At 39.2% G+C, this 15484-nt stretch overlaps 1 protein-coding gene across 2 annotated transcripts in view; it reads right to left on the minus strand.

Moving 5' to 3' along the window:
* The window catches only part of ipo11 (importin 11), a 417913-nt gene that overhangs the window by 236069 nt on the left and 166360 nt on the right, over positions 1 to 15484 (minus strand). For both annotated transcript variants that reach the window (XM_048538184.1, XM_048538176.1), the window contains exons 19-20: positions 9295 to 9411; positions 5330 to 5443 (exon numbers count right to left, since the gene is read on the minus strand). In XM_048538184.1, the coding sequence (XP_048394141.1) occupies positions 5330 to 5443; positions 9295 to 9411 (231 nt within the window). The remainder of the gene's footprint in view (positions 1 to 5329; positions 5444 to 9294; positions 9412 to 15484) is intronic.

Raw genomic sequence — 15484 nt, forward strand, 5'->3', positions numbered from 1 at the left:
ACATGACCTGACCCTTACAAAATCCTTGATTAATTCATGCTCCTGCAAGAAGAAATTAATTCTGTCCCTCAATATTTTCCAATTGTTTCCCTACTTCAGAAACCTCCGACCTTCCTTACTTGTTCACTTCAGTTTACTTCATTTTCATGCCCTCATCCTTGACCTTGTTGATATTTAAAACATTAGTCTTGGACCCACACCTCTCTCCCTCAAACTAACTGCAGAATTTAACCATATTACAGTTGGTGCTACCTCGTGTGCCTGAACTGTAAGTTCATTAATTAATCCAATTTCCTTGCAAAATATCAGGTCTGGTACAGCCTGTGAGTAAGTCAGATCCAGAACATGCTGTAATAGGAAACGCTTCCAAAAACCCACATATGGCTACCCTTGTCCAACTCATTAATCCAGGTTATATTTCGAATATTATTACCCATAACTAACTGCCATGCTTTCTGACAGGGCTCTATCAGTTCTTCCTTTATGCTCCACCCTATCAGGTAGCATGTACACTATTACACAAAAGACTTCTTGCTTTTATGATTTTGTATCTCTCTACCCAAACCATTTTCACATCCTTGTTTCCTGAAATTATGTCAACCCTCTCCAGTGTACAATATCACATTATCCAAAAAAACCGACCCATCCACCTTTGCCTCATTTTCTAGCCTTCATATCGGTCATGCACACTTCAATATTCAGATCCAAATCCAGCCAGAAGCCATATCAATGCAATAAAGTTTTCAGATCATATTTATTTCTATTTGTAGCCTCAATTCATCCATCTGGGTTTGAATGTTACGTGCATTCATACACAGAGCCTTCAGTTCATACTCTTGTTTAACCTCTACCCATATCTGTTGATTCACCCTTAGATTTGGACACTCTATTATTTGTCATACTCAAACTTTTTCTCCTGACTCGTCTCTACTCTAGCAGTATCTTTCTTTGCTCCTCGTATTTAGTTTAAAAGCCCCTCTCCTTACATGCACTAGCACCAGCATGACTCAGGTGGAGGCTATCCCCATGGTACAATTCCCACTTTTCCCACTGATGCCAGTACCCCACAAACCAGAAACAATTTCTCTTGGATGTACACATCTCTAACCTTATTTTCCCTATGTCAATTTGCACAAATGTCAGCTAATAATCCAGAAATTATTATTTTTGAGATTCTGTGTCTTAATTTAGTCCCAGCTCCTCATATTGATTAAGCAGAGCCTCTTTCCTCATCTTACCTATAGTGTTGGTATCAATACCAGAGTTCTCTGCCTCCCATCCTAAATCCGTCTCTATACCTAGGCATCTAGCAAGTAGTACTGCCATCTGGAATCTTGCTATTTGCTGCTAAGAACAGTTTCAAATCTTCTTCGGTAAACTGTCCCTTGTTTCAATGAGGACGTTTTTTGTGCCCTGAACTTGAACGGCTTCATATACCATACAGGGCTAGCGTGAGTTGCCCATCTGCCCCGCAGACCCCATCTGATCCAATCAAGCTGAAAAATCTGATATCTGCTGAACAACTATAAAGGCTGAGGTCTCTGTACACTTGCCATGAGGATCACCTTAAGTGCCTCACTCACAGTCATACCCTGTGCTTTCTGTAAACATTTAGGCAAATCAGAAGGCCATATCGGAAAGCATACAACTGCCTCCTGCTCCAAAATATCTGTGATGTGGAGGTGTCAGTATTGGACTGGGGTGGACAAAGTTAACGTCACACAACACCAGGTTATAGTCCAACAGGTCTATTTGAAATCACAAGCTATCGGAACGCTGCTCCTTCATCAGTTCATGTCACATGATAAAGCAGCAGTGCTCCAAAATCTTGTGATTTCAAATAAACCTATTGGACTATAACCTGGTGTTGAGAGACTTCTGGCAAAATGTCTAAATAACACTTCCCCTGCCCAGCTCATAAACGCTGCACCAAAGCAGTGTGAGCTGTAAAAACTTACTGTAGTTGTGTTTGCTCTGGATCACAGAGCATTCACGAATTTCCAGTTGTTGCAGCCATGGCACATTAACTGTCCTGTCATCCTTAAAATATTTTACGTTAACTACTTCAATAATTTATGCAATTATTGGTCATAAATGCAAAATGAATGCTCAAGAATTAAATGAAAAGAATGAGCAAAGATGAATGAACCATTCATGCAGCAGTAAACAATGTATCCAAATAAAACTGGCCATAATCCATCAAGAAACCAGGTGAAATAGGAATAACTGAAACGTGTACATTAGCAACATGACTGGCAGGTTACAACACAGTCAGAAAGTACCAGGATATTGATATTACTTGTCTTAATTAGAGATGACAACAGCAAACAGAAGAAACAGAAGAACTAAAGAAAAATATTCACAGGACTATAAGAAAATAAATGGGGCCAATTACATAGATAGGAGGACATTGCAGAGTGCTTCATCATGGATACAAAGGAAAGAAACATTACATAAGCAAAGTCTACAGGAGAGTTTAACTACATCCTAGTAAAGAAATGGAAGGCTTCAACAGTGCTATCAAGGAGAACCTGTTCTGCAATAATCTGTTTACTCATGCCCAGTTTGCGTTCTACAAGAACCCCTCAGATCCAAACCTCATTACAGCCTTGGTTCAAACATAGACAGAAGAGCTGAATTGCAGAGCTGGGGTGAGAGTGGCATCCCTTGACATCAAGGTTGCATTCAACTAACTGTGGTAGAAAGAAGCCCTAGCTAAATTGGAATGAATGGAAATCAGGAGGTAATCTCTCTGCTGGTTGGAGTCATACCTGGCACACAGGAAGATGGCTGTGGCTGCTGGTCAATCATTTTAGCTCCAGGACACCTCTGCAGGAGGTTCTCAGGGTAGTGTCCTAGGAACAACCATCTTCTGCTGCTTTATTAATGACCTTTCCACCTCAATAACATCAAAAGTGAGGATGTTTGCTGATGGTTGCACAATGTTGATCATTATTTGTGACTTCTCAGATACCGAATGTGTCAACGTTCAAAATGCAATAAGATTGGACTATTTCCAGGAACATCTGGATAACATGGATAACCAAGTCAGACTCCTATCTATTGACTTTGGCTCACCTTCAACACCATAATTCCAGCCAAACTCGTTCCAAACTCCAAGACCAAACTCCCCCCTCTGCAACTGGATCGTCAACTTCTTGGCCTACAGACTGCAATCAGGATAGGTGACAACACCTCCTCCACAATAATCCTCCACACCAGTGACCTGCAGGGTTGCGTACAGAGTCTTACTATACTCCCATACATTCATGCCCGTCTGGCCAAATTCAGCTCTAATCTCATTTACAAACTTGCTGATGGCATTACCATAGTGGGTCAGATCTCAGATAACGTGACAGCATATTGGAAGGAGAAAGACAGCTTAGTGGCATGGTACAAAGACAACAATCTCTCTCTCAATGTCAGCAAAACTAAGGAACTGGTTATCGATTTCAGGAAAAGAGTAGAGAATACATCCCTGCCTGTGACAATGTTGCTGAGGTGGAAGTGATTGAGAGTTTCAAGTTGCTAGGAGTAAATATCACTAACAATCTATCCTGGTCCATTCTCATTGAATCTACAGCTAAGAATGCACACCAACACCTACTTCCTCAGAAGGCTAAGAAAATTTGACATGTCACCAGTGATTCTTACCAATTTTTATCGATGCACTGTGGAAAGCATCCTGTCCATATGTATCACCGCTTAGTTTGGTGACTGTTCTGCCCAAGACCGCAAGAAATTATAGAATGGCGAACATGGCCCAGTCCATTACGAAAACCAGATTTCAGTCCAGTGACTCCATCTACAATTTCTGCTGCCTCAGGAATGTGGCCAACATTAAAAAAAAAACTCCTTCCACCCAGATTTTATTCTCTCCCACCATCTTCCATCAACACAAAAGTTTTAAAATACTTACCAACAGATTCAACAATAGCTACTTCCTAATGTTATCAGACTTATGAACTGATCTCTCATATATTACAGTTGATCTTTCTCTGCACCTTCACTGTTGCTGTACACTGTATTCTGCATTCTGTTGCATTATCCTGATGAACTTATGTAATGTATGATTTGTTTGGTTAACACGCAAAACAATACTTTTCATTGCATCTTGATACATTTGACAATAATAAATCAAACCATGAACCAATAGATGACAGAGTTTGGAATTCTGAAACACTTTCAAATCTGGTGATGCATACAAGGTTAGTACTTAAGCTAATAACTCACGGAATTGGGGGTGATATATTATCACGGAAAGTGCAATGGCTAACTAACAGGAAACAAAGCCAGGGTAATTGCACCAATTTCCCAGCTGGCAAGCTGTACCTTTCGGGGTGCCATGGAACCAGTGTTGGGGCTTCAATTATTGACTATTATGTCAATGACTTGGAGCAAGCACAAACTGCATTGTAATCAAATCTGATGACACAAAAGGTATGTTGAAAAGCAGGTTGTGTGGAGGACACAATGAGTCTGAAAAGACATCAGAACATTAATCGAGTGGGCAGATGGAGTTAATGTGAGAAAAGGAGAGGTTATCTATTACTTTTGCAAGAATAGTCATATCGTATTTAAACAGAGAGACACTAAAACATACTGTGCTTAGGAGGGATCTGGATGCTCTTGTACATGACATACATGAAACGAGCATGCAGGTTCAGTAAATATTTGGTTGGCAAACTGAATGTTGGCTTATATTGCACATGTGATGCAGTGTAAGTATAGGGAAGTCTTGGTACAACTGTACAGAACATTGGTGAAAGTATATCTCGCGTGACCTCGACAATTTTGGTCTCCTGTACGTGCACTGTAGGCAATTTAGAGAATGCTCGCTAGGTTGATATTTGGAATAAAGGACTTGTCTTATGTGGAAAAGTTTGTCAAAATTGGGCCTATACTTATTGTTGCTTAGGAAAATGAGAAATGATATTTTTGAAACGTAAGTTTCTGATGGGGCTGGACAGGCGGACGTCAACAGGACGTTTCTCCTGGTAGCTGAATCTGGAACTAGTTGGACACAGTTCCATAATGAGTAGTCTCCTATTAAATTCAACAATGTGATAGCATTTTTTCCTCAGTAACCTTTGGAATTCTTTAGCACAGGGAACAATGGGGGCCACATCTAAAGTGGATCTAGACACATTTTTGATCTACATGTGATTAGATTCTTTATTTCTGACCATAGAAGTTAACAGTTAGCTAGATTACTACAACATTACCCAGTGTTCTTGATATTATGCAGAGCTCAGCTCCTAGAACTGCTGAATGGAATTTAATATAATTCTAAATCTAGTGAAAAGATTATTATCGTATTAATAATCACCTGGACGAGATGAATTAGTGTGGTAAGAATTGCACATCGCAGCATATTGTGATCTTCAGATTGCTTCCAAAGCAAAGGTAAATATTGCACCAAACATCCAACATAAGGTCGAATCTAAATTTTTAAAAAAACCTTGATTAATAGCTCATAAAATGTCCAAAACATCAAACATGAGAATGGTCATAAGATATTTCAAAACCTTAAATCACATTGAAGACAACTATAAAAGCTACCTAATGGTAAGTTTAAATACTTCAAATTAAGATTAGTAGGTAGGCTGCTGTAAAAGATACTGCAATCAGTTTCCTCCACGGTAAATTAATCATTTGATTTTGGTAGCAGTTTTGACTAAATGAAATGCACACTGAAAACCTCTTCGACAGCTACATCCCAAAATCTGCTTTGTCACAGCACCCATTCTGTCCTTCACCTTGGGCATTTTTCTCATTTGAAGTTGCTAGGTATTAAAACTTAATAGGAAAAATCACATGAAAGATCAAAAATATGCCAAATAAAAGTTGCACACTATTTCTTGCAAAATTGATATCATTCAAAAGACCAGTATGTATATATGTTGGCATATTCCTGATACATTGTTCTGAAGAAACCCTCAGTAACCAATTCCATTAAATACTGTTGCATTCAATTTGCTCATAATGGACTCTGGCTTCTGACAATCAGCCTTGAGATTTTCTTTATTGGAAGTAGCAATTGAATTTGGATGAAAACACAAAGTAAGTGATAAAGTGTGACTGCCAGGCGTTTGATTCCATCATTCTCACAAAGTCTATTCCATGTGCTTTTTTTAATACTCGTTCATTGCATGTGCATCATGCTAGCTAGGCCAACATTTACAGCCTAATCCTAATTGCCCTGAGGGAAGTCAAGTATCAACCACATTGCTGACGGTCTGAAGTCACATGTAGACCAGACCAGGCAAGGTCAGCATATTTCCATCCCTAAAGGGCATCAGTGAACCAGATAGACTTTTTCATAGTAAATGACAGCAGTTGCATGGGCACAAATAGGCCAGCTTTTTATTGAATTGAAATCTCGTCATCTTCAATGGTGAAATTTAAACTCATGTTCAGAAAACATTAGTCTGGGTTTCTAGATGGATCATGCAGTTTTTGATACGATGCCCTACTGTTAAAGTTCAAAATCTAGCAATTTTGAAGATTAATATTCAGGCCCAATTTAAATGACACAAAGGAAAAAAATACTAATCTTTCTGGAAGTATCAATCATATGGAAAAAAACTACACAGAATTAGAGGCTGATCACCTTTGAATAGAGATTGGAGAAAGATTGTCCTTCCACCTTTCAAATAGATGTGTAAAAGATCACTTGCTGTAAGACTATCTACCTGAAGTGGTGGCTGCTTGATTTCTGGAATACACCTGTTCTACACCCTAAACTTTGATCACCCAGTGCAGATGGAAACACGTAGTTCTGAAGTCCTTCCTGTGTTATGCTGTTGAACCTGACCAAAGTGCCCATCAACACAAGTCCACTCACATGAATTGTTTGGCTTGACTGCATCCACTCATCTAATGTTATCCAACAATTTGTATCATCTTTTTTTATTTGACCAGAAGTTTGACAACAACATGGATATAAATGACTCTTCTCTAAAAGTCACTACTGAAATAATGTTTTAAAAAGGGCCTGTAAGAAAATAAAGCTACTCAGATTTTAAACTGGCATTCCCAGAAAAATATATACTAAAGTTCTCCTGGTGTCCCCTAGTCTGGAAGGCCGGAAGCGTACCAACAAAAACAACATGATCCTCTGCAGAAAGACAATGGTGACGCTGTACCTGCAGATGAGTGGATAATTTTCCATATGATTAATACTTACAGAAAGAGTAGTTTTTTTTTCTTTTGTATCATTTAAATTGGACCTGAATATTCATTTGTCTCTGTTAAGTCTGACTAAATATATCTTGCAGTGAACCAAAATTCATTTGGAATATAATTATCCGAAAGAAATGCCATCTTGGATGATTAGACTGATCTTTCCTTCCTACATCTGTGACTACTATTCATACTTTTACTGTGCTGAATTTTGCAATTGGTAATGAAACATGCTGCTGAGCACTAAGAAGCCCAAAGCAATCAAGTAACCTTATTTTCACTAACATTAAGTTCAGGCCAATATCAATTCAAGGGAATTTCTAGCTCCTAACAACAGTGCTGTCATCAAACAGGCTAAGCGGCTAGTCACAGCGAATAATTCTCAAAGTCAGCAAATAATCAGATTACTGACAGCAAAACAAAGACTGGGACAGACGCAGGAGATTGAGGTACAAGTGGAAATATCAAACATTTTAAAAAATGTGAATTTTTTTTGTGGTGGAGAAGTTTAGGGAAAATCCACAAATTAGTTTTTCTAAGGACAGATACGTAATTCAGTAACACTTATCAATACAGTAACTGTTAAAAAACAAGTTAAGCCTTTCTCAAATAATCACCGTTCTTTCAACGGTTTTTACAGTGAGTCTTAATAGCATAAAAATAGGCATTCATGTTTGTTCAACTGATTTTTTGGAGAGATTTCCATGTGGGGATTCGCTTAATGTATCCTGTAGATCTGCAGGAAATCAATGATAGCAAGTTATGGATTCCTGCTTTGAACTGTACACATATATATAGATGCCACAAGTTGCTGGGTGGTTCATAATTCTAAATACAGTGAATGCCAACAGTTTTGGTCTTATTACAATCACAAATCTGGGCCACTATATGTATCTCATTCCATTTGTTTCCTTACTTTAACCCAGAAAGCAGTAACATGTGAACCCGTTAAGAATATGCGCCCAGACAGCTTTTCCAAAAGATTTGTATGGCAGCAAATAGCAGAAGTCTAAGGTCAACATCCTCACAAATTCAGTCAAAGGTACTTCAACAAAATATTTCTGTTTTATTCACCTGCTTTTTATTAGAATTGTTTCTTTTATGTCTTGGAATATTTACTGCCAACAACATTCTTACACAAAACAGATAGCTATTTTTTAGTAAGAAAAGAGCTCTCAAGGTTGTCATTTTAAATTAGCTTCTCAGCTGGGTGTGTCCTCAGTTTGCATTTCCCTATATGGATCACGCAAGTTACTCAATATTTTTTGAATAGAGAATAAAGAGAATACAAGCTTGGCTTTAAAAAAGGCCTGCAATCCGTTTTTATTTGCTTAGTTTTGAAATTTGGAAGTTGCCGGTTGGCAGCATTAGCTGGCAAAAGATTGCATTTTCACCCTTTCTATAAGTTTGAAGGCATATGTACAAAAGAGAGTCAGGATCCAACAACTGAGTTTCTGCCAAATGGATTTGAGCAGCAGAACTAGTGGCCCCATGAACATTAAATAAATGAGGCAATAACATGTAATCAACTACCATTTAGATGAGCAGCTCCAATCAATAACGCTTTATGAGACTGTCATTGGTGCATAACTGCACCTCTGAAAAGCAGCAATTTGTCTAAATGTGAGTGTTATCACAACTGTAAAAATCCCATTTTTTAAGAAGACTTACAGAAGAAATGTCATAAATCTATTGAGAAAAGCAACTGCGTCTAACTAAACCTCTACATCCCACCTCAGAAATGGGGAAAAAATACATTAGCTTTCTGTTCCAAATTGATAGGCCATTAAAAGAACTAATTCAGCACTCAATAACCATTCAAAACTGACAGCTAAGTGTAGAAAAGGTCATGTAGAATGAACAGGAGCAGTTGCCAGTTTACAATCCAAAATACTTCAATTCCTGGGTTTGAGCAACTAGCATCAAATCATATTCCAATGGCTCACTCATCATCAAAAGGAAAGAATAAAGTGTGAAGTGGAGAGGGAAAAATGTACTTGAATATTCAACTTCTGTTTGATTAAGTTTTCTATTTATGATAATTTGATCATTGATGTTAAAAGATTTTTAAAATCCATTTTGCATTTGTACACATTTCCACAGTATTACCTGCATTCCAACTCTTTCGATGACACAAGAAATTACGTGCAAAACGTGCATCTTTGTATCACATTCTGTGACTTCTTGAAGCAAGTGGAAGAGCAGACTGAAAATGTTTTCCAAGTACTGTAGAAGGAAATAAATTATGCAGTGTTATTACAGCAGTTTAAAGATACCCTGTACTCAATAATAATGGCAAACAGAATATTCCAAATGAATAAGTTGAACAGCTAACACCTTTTCCCCAAGGCAGGGAAGGCCAAAACTAGACAGCATAGGTTTAAGATGAGAAAAGAAACATTTAAAAAGGATCGGAGGGGTAACTTTTCCACACTGACAGCGGTGCGTATACCTGCCAGACAAAGTGGTAGAGGTGAGTACAATTACAATATTTAAAAGACACTGGGACAGGTACATGGACGGGAAAGGTTAAAGAGAGGGATACGGGCCAAACGCAGGCAAGTGGGACTAGCCTGGCTTAGGAAACCTAGTTGGCAAGGATGAGTTGGCTAAAGGGTCTGTTACTATGCTACTTGACTGTAACAACACAAATGAACACAAAAGAAGAAAAACAAAATAACCAATATTTCATTTGTACAAAATGATAATTCTAGCTTTTCCAATGTCCGTAATTTTTATTCACTTGTGGGACATGGGTGTCACTAGCTGGCTAGCATTTATTCATGGTCTCTAATTGCCCTTGTGAAGGTCGTTGTGAACTGCCTTCTTGAACCACAGCAGTCCATGTGCTGTATGGTATTAGGGGTGTTAACTATAGCAGGTGGGCTGCAGCTGTTCAAGAAGGCAGCTCACCACCACCTTCAAAAGGGCAATAAATACTGGCCAGCCAGCAATGCCTAACTTGACGAGTGGGAAAAAAAAAATTAAAAAATGGGAAGAATTAAAGGATTCTGACCCAGCAATGTATACTTCCAAATTAGGATGATGATTGGCGTGCAGGGGAACTCTCAGGCTAGTCTTTCAAAATGACAGTGGTCATGTGTTTAGGAGATGCTGCAGTTCATCTTGTAGATACACTCTACAGCTACTGAGTATTGGTGGAGGAGAGTATGGATGTTTGTTTAGGTGGTGCCAATCAAATGGTCTGTTATCTCTTGGATGGTGGCAAGCTTACAGAATGTTGTTGGAGCTGCACCCATGCAGGCAAACGGCCAGTCTTTCATCACACTCCTGACATGCAGATGGTAGACAGGATAATGGGGAGTCGGTGTATTACTCCCTGCAGTATTCCTAGCTTCTGACCTGTTGTTATCACCAATGCACTTACATTGAGTTCAGTTTCTGATCAATGGTAACCTCAAGATGTTGATAGTGGGGGATCTGGTAACACTATTGAATGTTAAAGGGCAGTGGTTAGATTGTCTCTTATTGGAGATGGAAATTGCCTGTCAATTTTGTGGTGGGAGTATTAATTGTCTCTTGTCAGCCCAAGTCTGCATACAGTCCAGGTCTTGCTGTATTTGGACAAGGGCTGCTTTAGTATTTCTGGAACAAGGTAATTTTGCTATCTGTTTACCAATGTCCATCTTGAATCAGCTGCTGGTAAAAGCATTCTTTCTCCTTTATGTGCTTAGTTTTAAATCCTTCATCAACATTCATACCAGAATTACATGTCTCGTGGCTTAACAACTTATAGGGCACTTAGTGTCAAAGTTCACAATTTAGCATTTTGTCAAATTGTGCAGACCAGCTTTCAGCTGCAAAAGCGTTAAACTACATGCCAAAAAGCAGGATAAACTGTCATTAACTTTCATAAGTAGAACAGGCCATGCATCAACACTCTCTCATCTGTTAGTGTGAACACAAACTAAACTACTAAGTTGGAGACATAACCTACATCTTCACAAATGCAGTACCCCGAAGTATGTTTAAAAGCTGCAGAGAAAACAGGTCCAAAGTGAATAATGTATTTCTGCAAGTGCGAAGTGAGAAATAACGGGAACAGAACAAGCAGACAGGATGACTCCTGCTGTGATGGCCTACGTGAGCTTAAAAAAATCAAGGGTTGGTGATGAGTTTGGAACTGGAGGTGGTCATCTGCAAGTATAGTGCTTCTGGCTGTCATTCTGAAGTGGGGGGGGGGGGGGGGGGAAAGAGAGAGAGCGTGCGTGTGTGTACGCATATGCATCTGCATTGTCTTGCCGGAGAGGATGTGTATATAGAAGAAACAATCTGTGTGTTTGTGTGAGTGTGTGTGTGTGTAGTGTGGTGGGGTCACCTGTAGTGCAACATGAACCCAAGATCCCAGGTGAGGCAGTATTCATGGGTACCAAACTTGGCTATCAGCCTCTGCTTGACGACTGTGTTATTGTGTATCCCAAAATCCACCTAGGAGGACGCTTACCGAAGATCCGAGGCCAAAAATCCTCGAGTGCTGAAGTGCTTCCCCACTGGGAACCAACATTCCTGTTTGGTGATTGTTGCATGGTGTCTATTCATCTGTTGGCGTAGCTTCTGCATGATTTCGTCAATGCTTTCGGGCATCCTTGCCTGCAGCGTATGAGATAAACAATGTTGCCGAGTCATACGAACACCTGTCGTGCACGTAGCTGGTGGCGTTCCCACACGTGATGGTAGGGTTCATGTCAATGATCTGACATGTTTTGCAGAGGTTGCCATGACAGGGTTGTATGATGTTGCACTCGATGTTGTCCTAAACGCTGAGTAGTTTGCGGCAAACAATGGGTCTAAGGTTTGAAGGCGAGACGTGGAGGCATGGGGAAGGTATTGGCGAGGTGTTCATCATCATCGATAATGTGTTGAGGCTGCATAGAACATGGTGTCATTTCTCGGCTCCTGGGAAGTACTGGATGACGAAGAGTACCCTATTGATCATATCCTATGTCTGTCTTCCGAGGAGGTCATTACAATTTTTCACCGTGGCATGTATCCTGTTCCTACGAGGGTGTCCTTCAACATTTTCAGGTGTCTTTTTGTTGCATTCTTCCTCATCCAAACAGATCCTGTGTATGCATAGGTCTTGTTAATAGGGGATGGCTGTTTTAATACGTTTAGGGTGGAAGCTAAAGAAGTGCAGCATCATGGGGTTATCTGGAGGCTTGTGGTAGAGTGAGATATTGAGGTGTCCATCCCTGATGGAGATGTGTGTGGCCAAGAATGATTCCACACCTAGCTTCACACCTAACATGCACTGTTTAACCTAAAATGTCATCTCTTCTTTACACCGATAAAACCTTTATTTCTCTCAGGAGAGTGACTTGAAAGATATTCGGGGATTTACATATACGTTAATCAATTAAAACCTTCTAACTGGTTAAAGATTTGACAGCATCTTGGGTTTATTCAATACATCATCAGTGGTGCGGCCCTTTGATCTTTTACTTATAAATTCTGTATCTGATACTACTTCTCTCACTAACACCCGAGGAAGGACTGAGGCTCCGAAACCTTGTTTTGGATATAAGCCTGTCGGACTATAACTTGGTGTCGTGTGATTTCTGACCCTATGTGAGAACCTCCCTGGCTATGTTCTGGGCATCTTGAAATCCACTGTAGAAGGAACCCACATCTTCTGTCACGACAGTACAGATTTCTTACAGAAACTCCGCATCCACTGACCAGTGGAGCCAGGAACATTACTCATCATAATGGACATTTTGGCACGCTACATCAGCATACCGCATGACAACAGAATCACTGCAATGAAATCAGTACTTAATATGGTTACGAAGTTGGGCACAGTACTTGTGGATTGGGAGGCAGGAAGTTAGAATTTGGTGTTTGTAAAATGCTGGGGGAGATGGCGGGGAGAAGCATTGCACGGTCCCTTTAAAAGATAATGTGTTTTTTCTATGCTTAGAGATCTCAAAAAGTCTATGAGCAGCTTGTAAGTCTGTAAGCAGAGGGGGCACCCGATTTCACAAGATTTGAACTGAGCCAATCAATTTGAGACAGGCACATAGACACCAAAACCAATTAAATCTAAATCTGATGGTTTTAACAACACAGGTCCAATCCTCTTGTAAAAAACTGATAATGTCATCAAGAGTATAAAGAAAGGGCCAATTGGACGAAGACAGGAGAACTAACTGCGATATGCCAGAGTTAACAGCTCTCAAGAGAGAATCACTGGCTCACACAGGCTTCTCTCAAGCTTAGAGAAAGCACTATCTAATCATTCCTGACAGAAGAATCAACAGAGGAGGCATTCCTGACAGAACATTCGACAGAGAAGGCACACAGTAATCTTTTTCGGAAGAAGGGTCCAGACCAGAAATGTCAGCTTTCCTGCTCCTCTGAGGCTGGTTGGCCTGCTGTGTTCATCCAGCTCTACAACTTGTTATCTCTACTTTATTTCTTCACCTGCCATCAGGTATAGCTCCAACATACAGAGCTACGGTGGATACAGCCTGCTGACTGTTAGACCCTTGTCAACTATGATGACTTTGGTGGGCATCCTCTGGGAGTTCAAAGCCCAGATGGCTCTCATGGGCAAAGGCAGATGTCAAGTACTTGAGTTCACTGATGTTATTTGAAAACATGACACATTAAAAGACAATTACACAAAATAATAGCTCATGGCATAAGGGAAAACTTATCATCGATGAAAGATGGTTTGTCAACAGGAAGCCGACAGTAGGGATCAGTTTCAGGTTTGCAAGTTTTAGGGGAAGCAATTATTTAGATTGGTTTACACGAGCACAAATCTGCAAAAATGCGGCTGACTCTTCACTACACTCTGAAATAGAATAGCAAGCCACCTAGTTCAAGGGGAATTAGGAATGGGCAACAAATGCTGACATTTCTGGTGACATCCAAATCACACCAAAGAATTTAAAAATATATATATTTTGACTAGAAGACAGGCTGGGTTTGGTAAATATATAAAGAGGGTGCAGCAAAGATAAATTTGCTTAAATATGATATATAAAGGGAGAAATGATAGACAAAAAAATTAGAAAATATAAAATTAAACTATGAGATTAGGAAGTGGAGGTCAGCACCATGGAAAATAGTAATAGCTATTATAAGCACATTAAAGTCAAAAATGGAATGGACTATTTAGAGACAGAGGGGGGCTTTTCCATCTCTTTTGGGATGATGAATATGTTTTGAAAGTACACGTTATTGTAGAAATTAGTGGAGATAAATACTAAAAAGCATATAGTATTAAGAGCAAGACCAAAATAGTGCTCCACAATACTACAACTGATATTGGAAAATATAGCCCCGGAAATAAACACTATATCCTAAAAATCATTCACATCAAAGAACAAGAGGGTGGGAAAAGTGGTACTCCATTCAAAGAAGCAGACAGAAAAAAATAAGTCAGGGAATCTCTGTATAATAATCATGCTACTAGACTGGCAACCCAATGGATGCCAGTTCAAATCTCTGTATGGCAATTTGAGGATTTATTTTTTTCATTAAGTAAACTTGCTTCTCTTAGTACTGCTTATATGTGACTGCTGCCATACATCAACGTGATCCACTCTTAACAAGTTTCCGAGCAAGCACCTGAGTTGTAAATCACTATAAAAGTATCAACACTGACTGCACTGGCTCAAGGAAAAGGCCTACCATTACCTTCTCAGGGCAACTATGAATATGGGAACAAGTGCCAATACATACCAGTGAGATGGCCTTCAAAATAAATATTAAACTTTTTTTAAAACGACAGGTAAATCAGTTGAGAGTCAGATGAGAGTGGAATTTACTGTCTTTTATCATATAATCAATGAGATGATGAGCCACATATTAAATCTATGATATTAGAAACAGAAAGTCATGCTAGATTAAATGATATCGAAGAAAATCAAAATGTATAATGGACTGCACTGAATACAATTAATGTTATTGTCAGATTTTTAAGTCTGTCATAAGGTGCTGCAAATGAAAGGAACAGGTTTGGATCTACATATGTTTTTCATAGATATTAATAAACACAAATTTTATTAAATCTTAGTCACAGATTCTTTAATTTCCTTTTCTAAGCTTTCAATTTCCTTCTTCTCACAGGTAGACTGGTGTTGGAAGATAAAAACGCATATTAAATGAGAGCTGTTCATTTGTGTGTTTTTGATCCTTGTTGATACTTGATTAAATAATTCAAAGGAATCTCTAACTTAACTTGTGCTATTGCACTGCTGGGCTAGAACACTACAAAAATTATGCCCATTATATGGTAACTATAAAGCCAAAACAACTACTTTTGTAC

Source organism: Stegostoma tigrinum, chromosome 1 (assembly GCF_030684315.1).
Source record: "Stegostoma tigrinum isolate sSteTig4 chromosome 1, sSteTig4.hap1, whole genome shotgun sequence".
Taxonomy (NCBI): domain Eukaryota; kingdom Metazoa; phylum Chordata; class Chondrichthyes; order Orectolobiformes; family Stegostomatidae; genus Stegostoma; species Stegostoma tigrinum.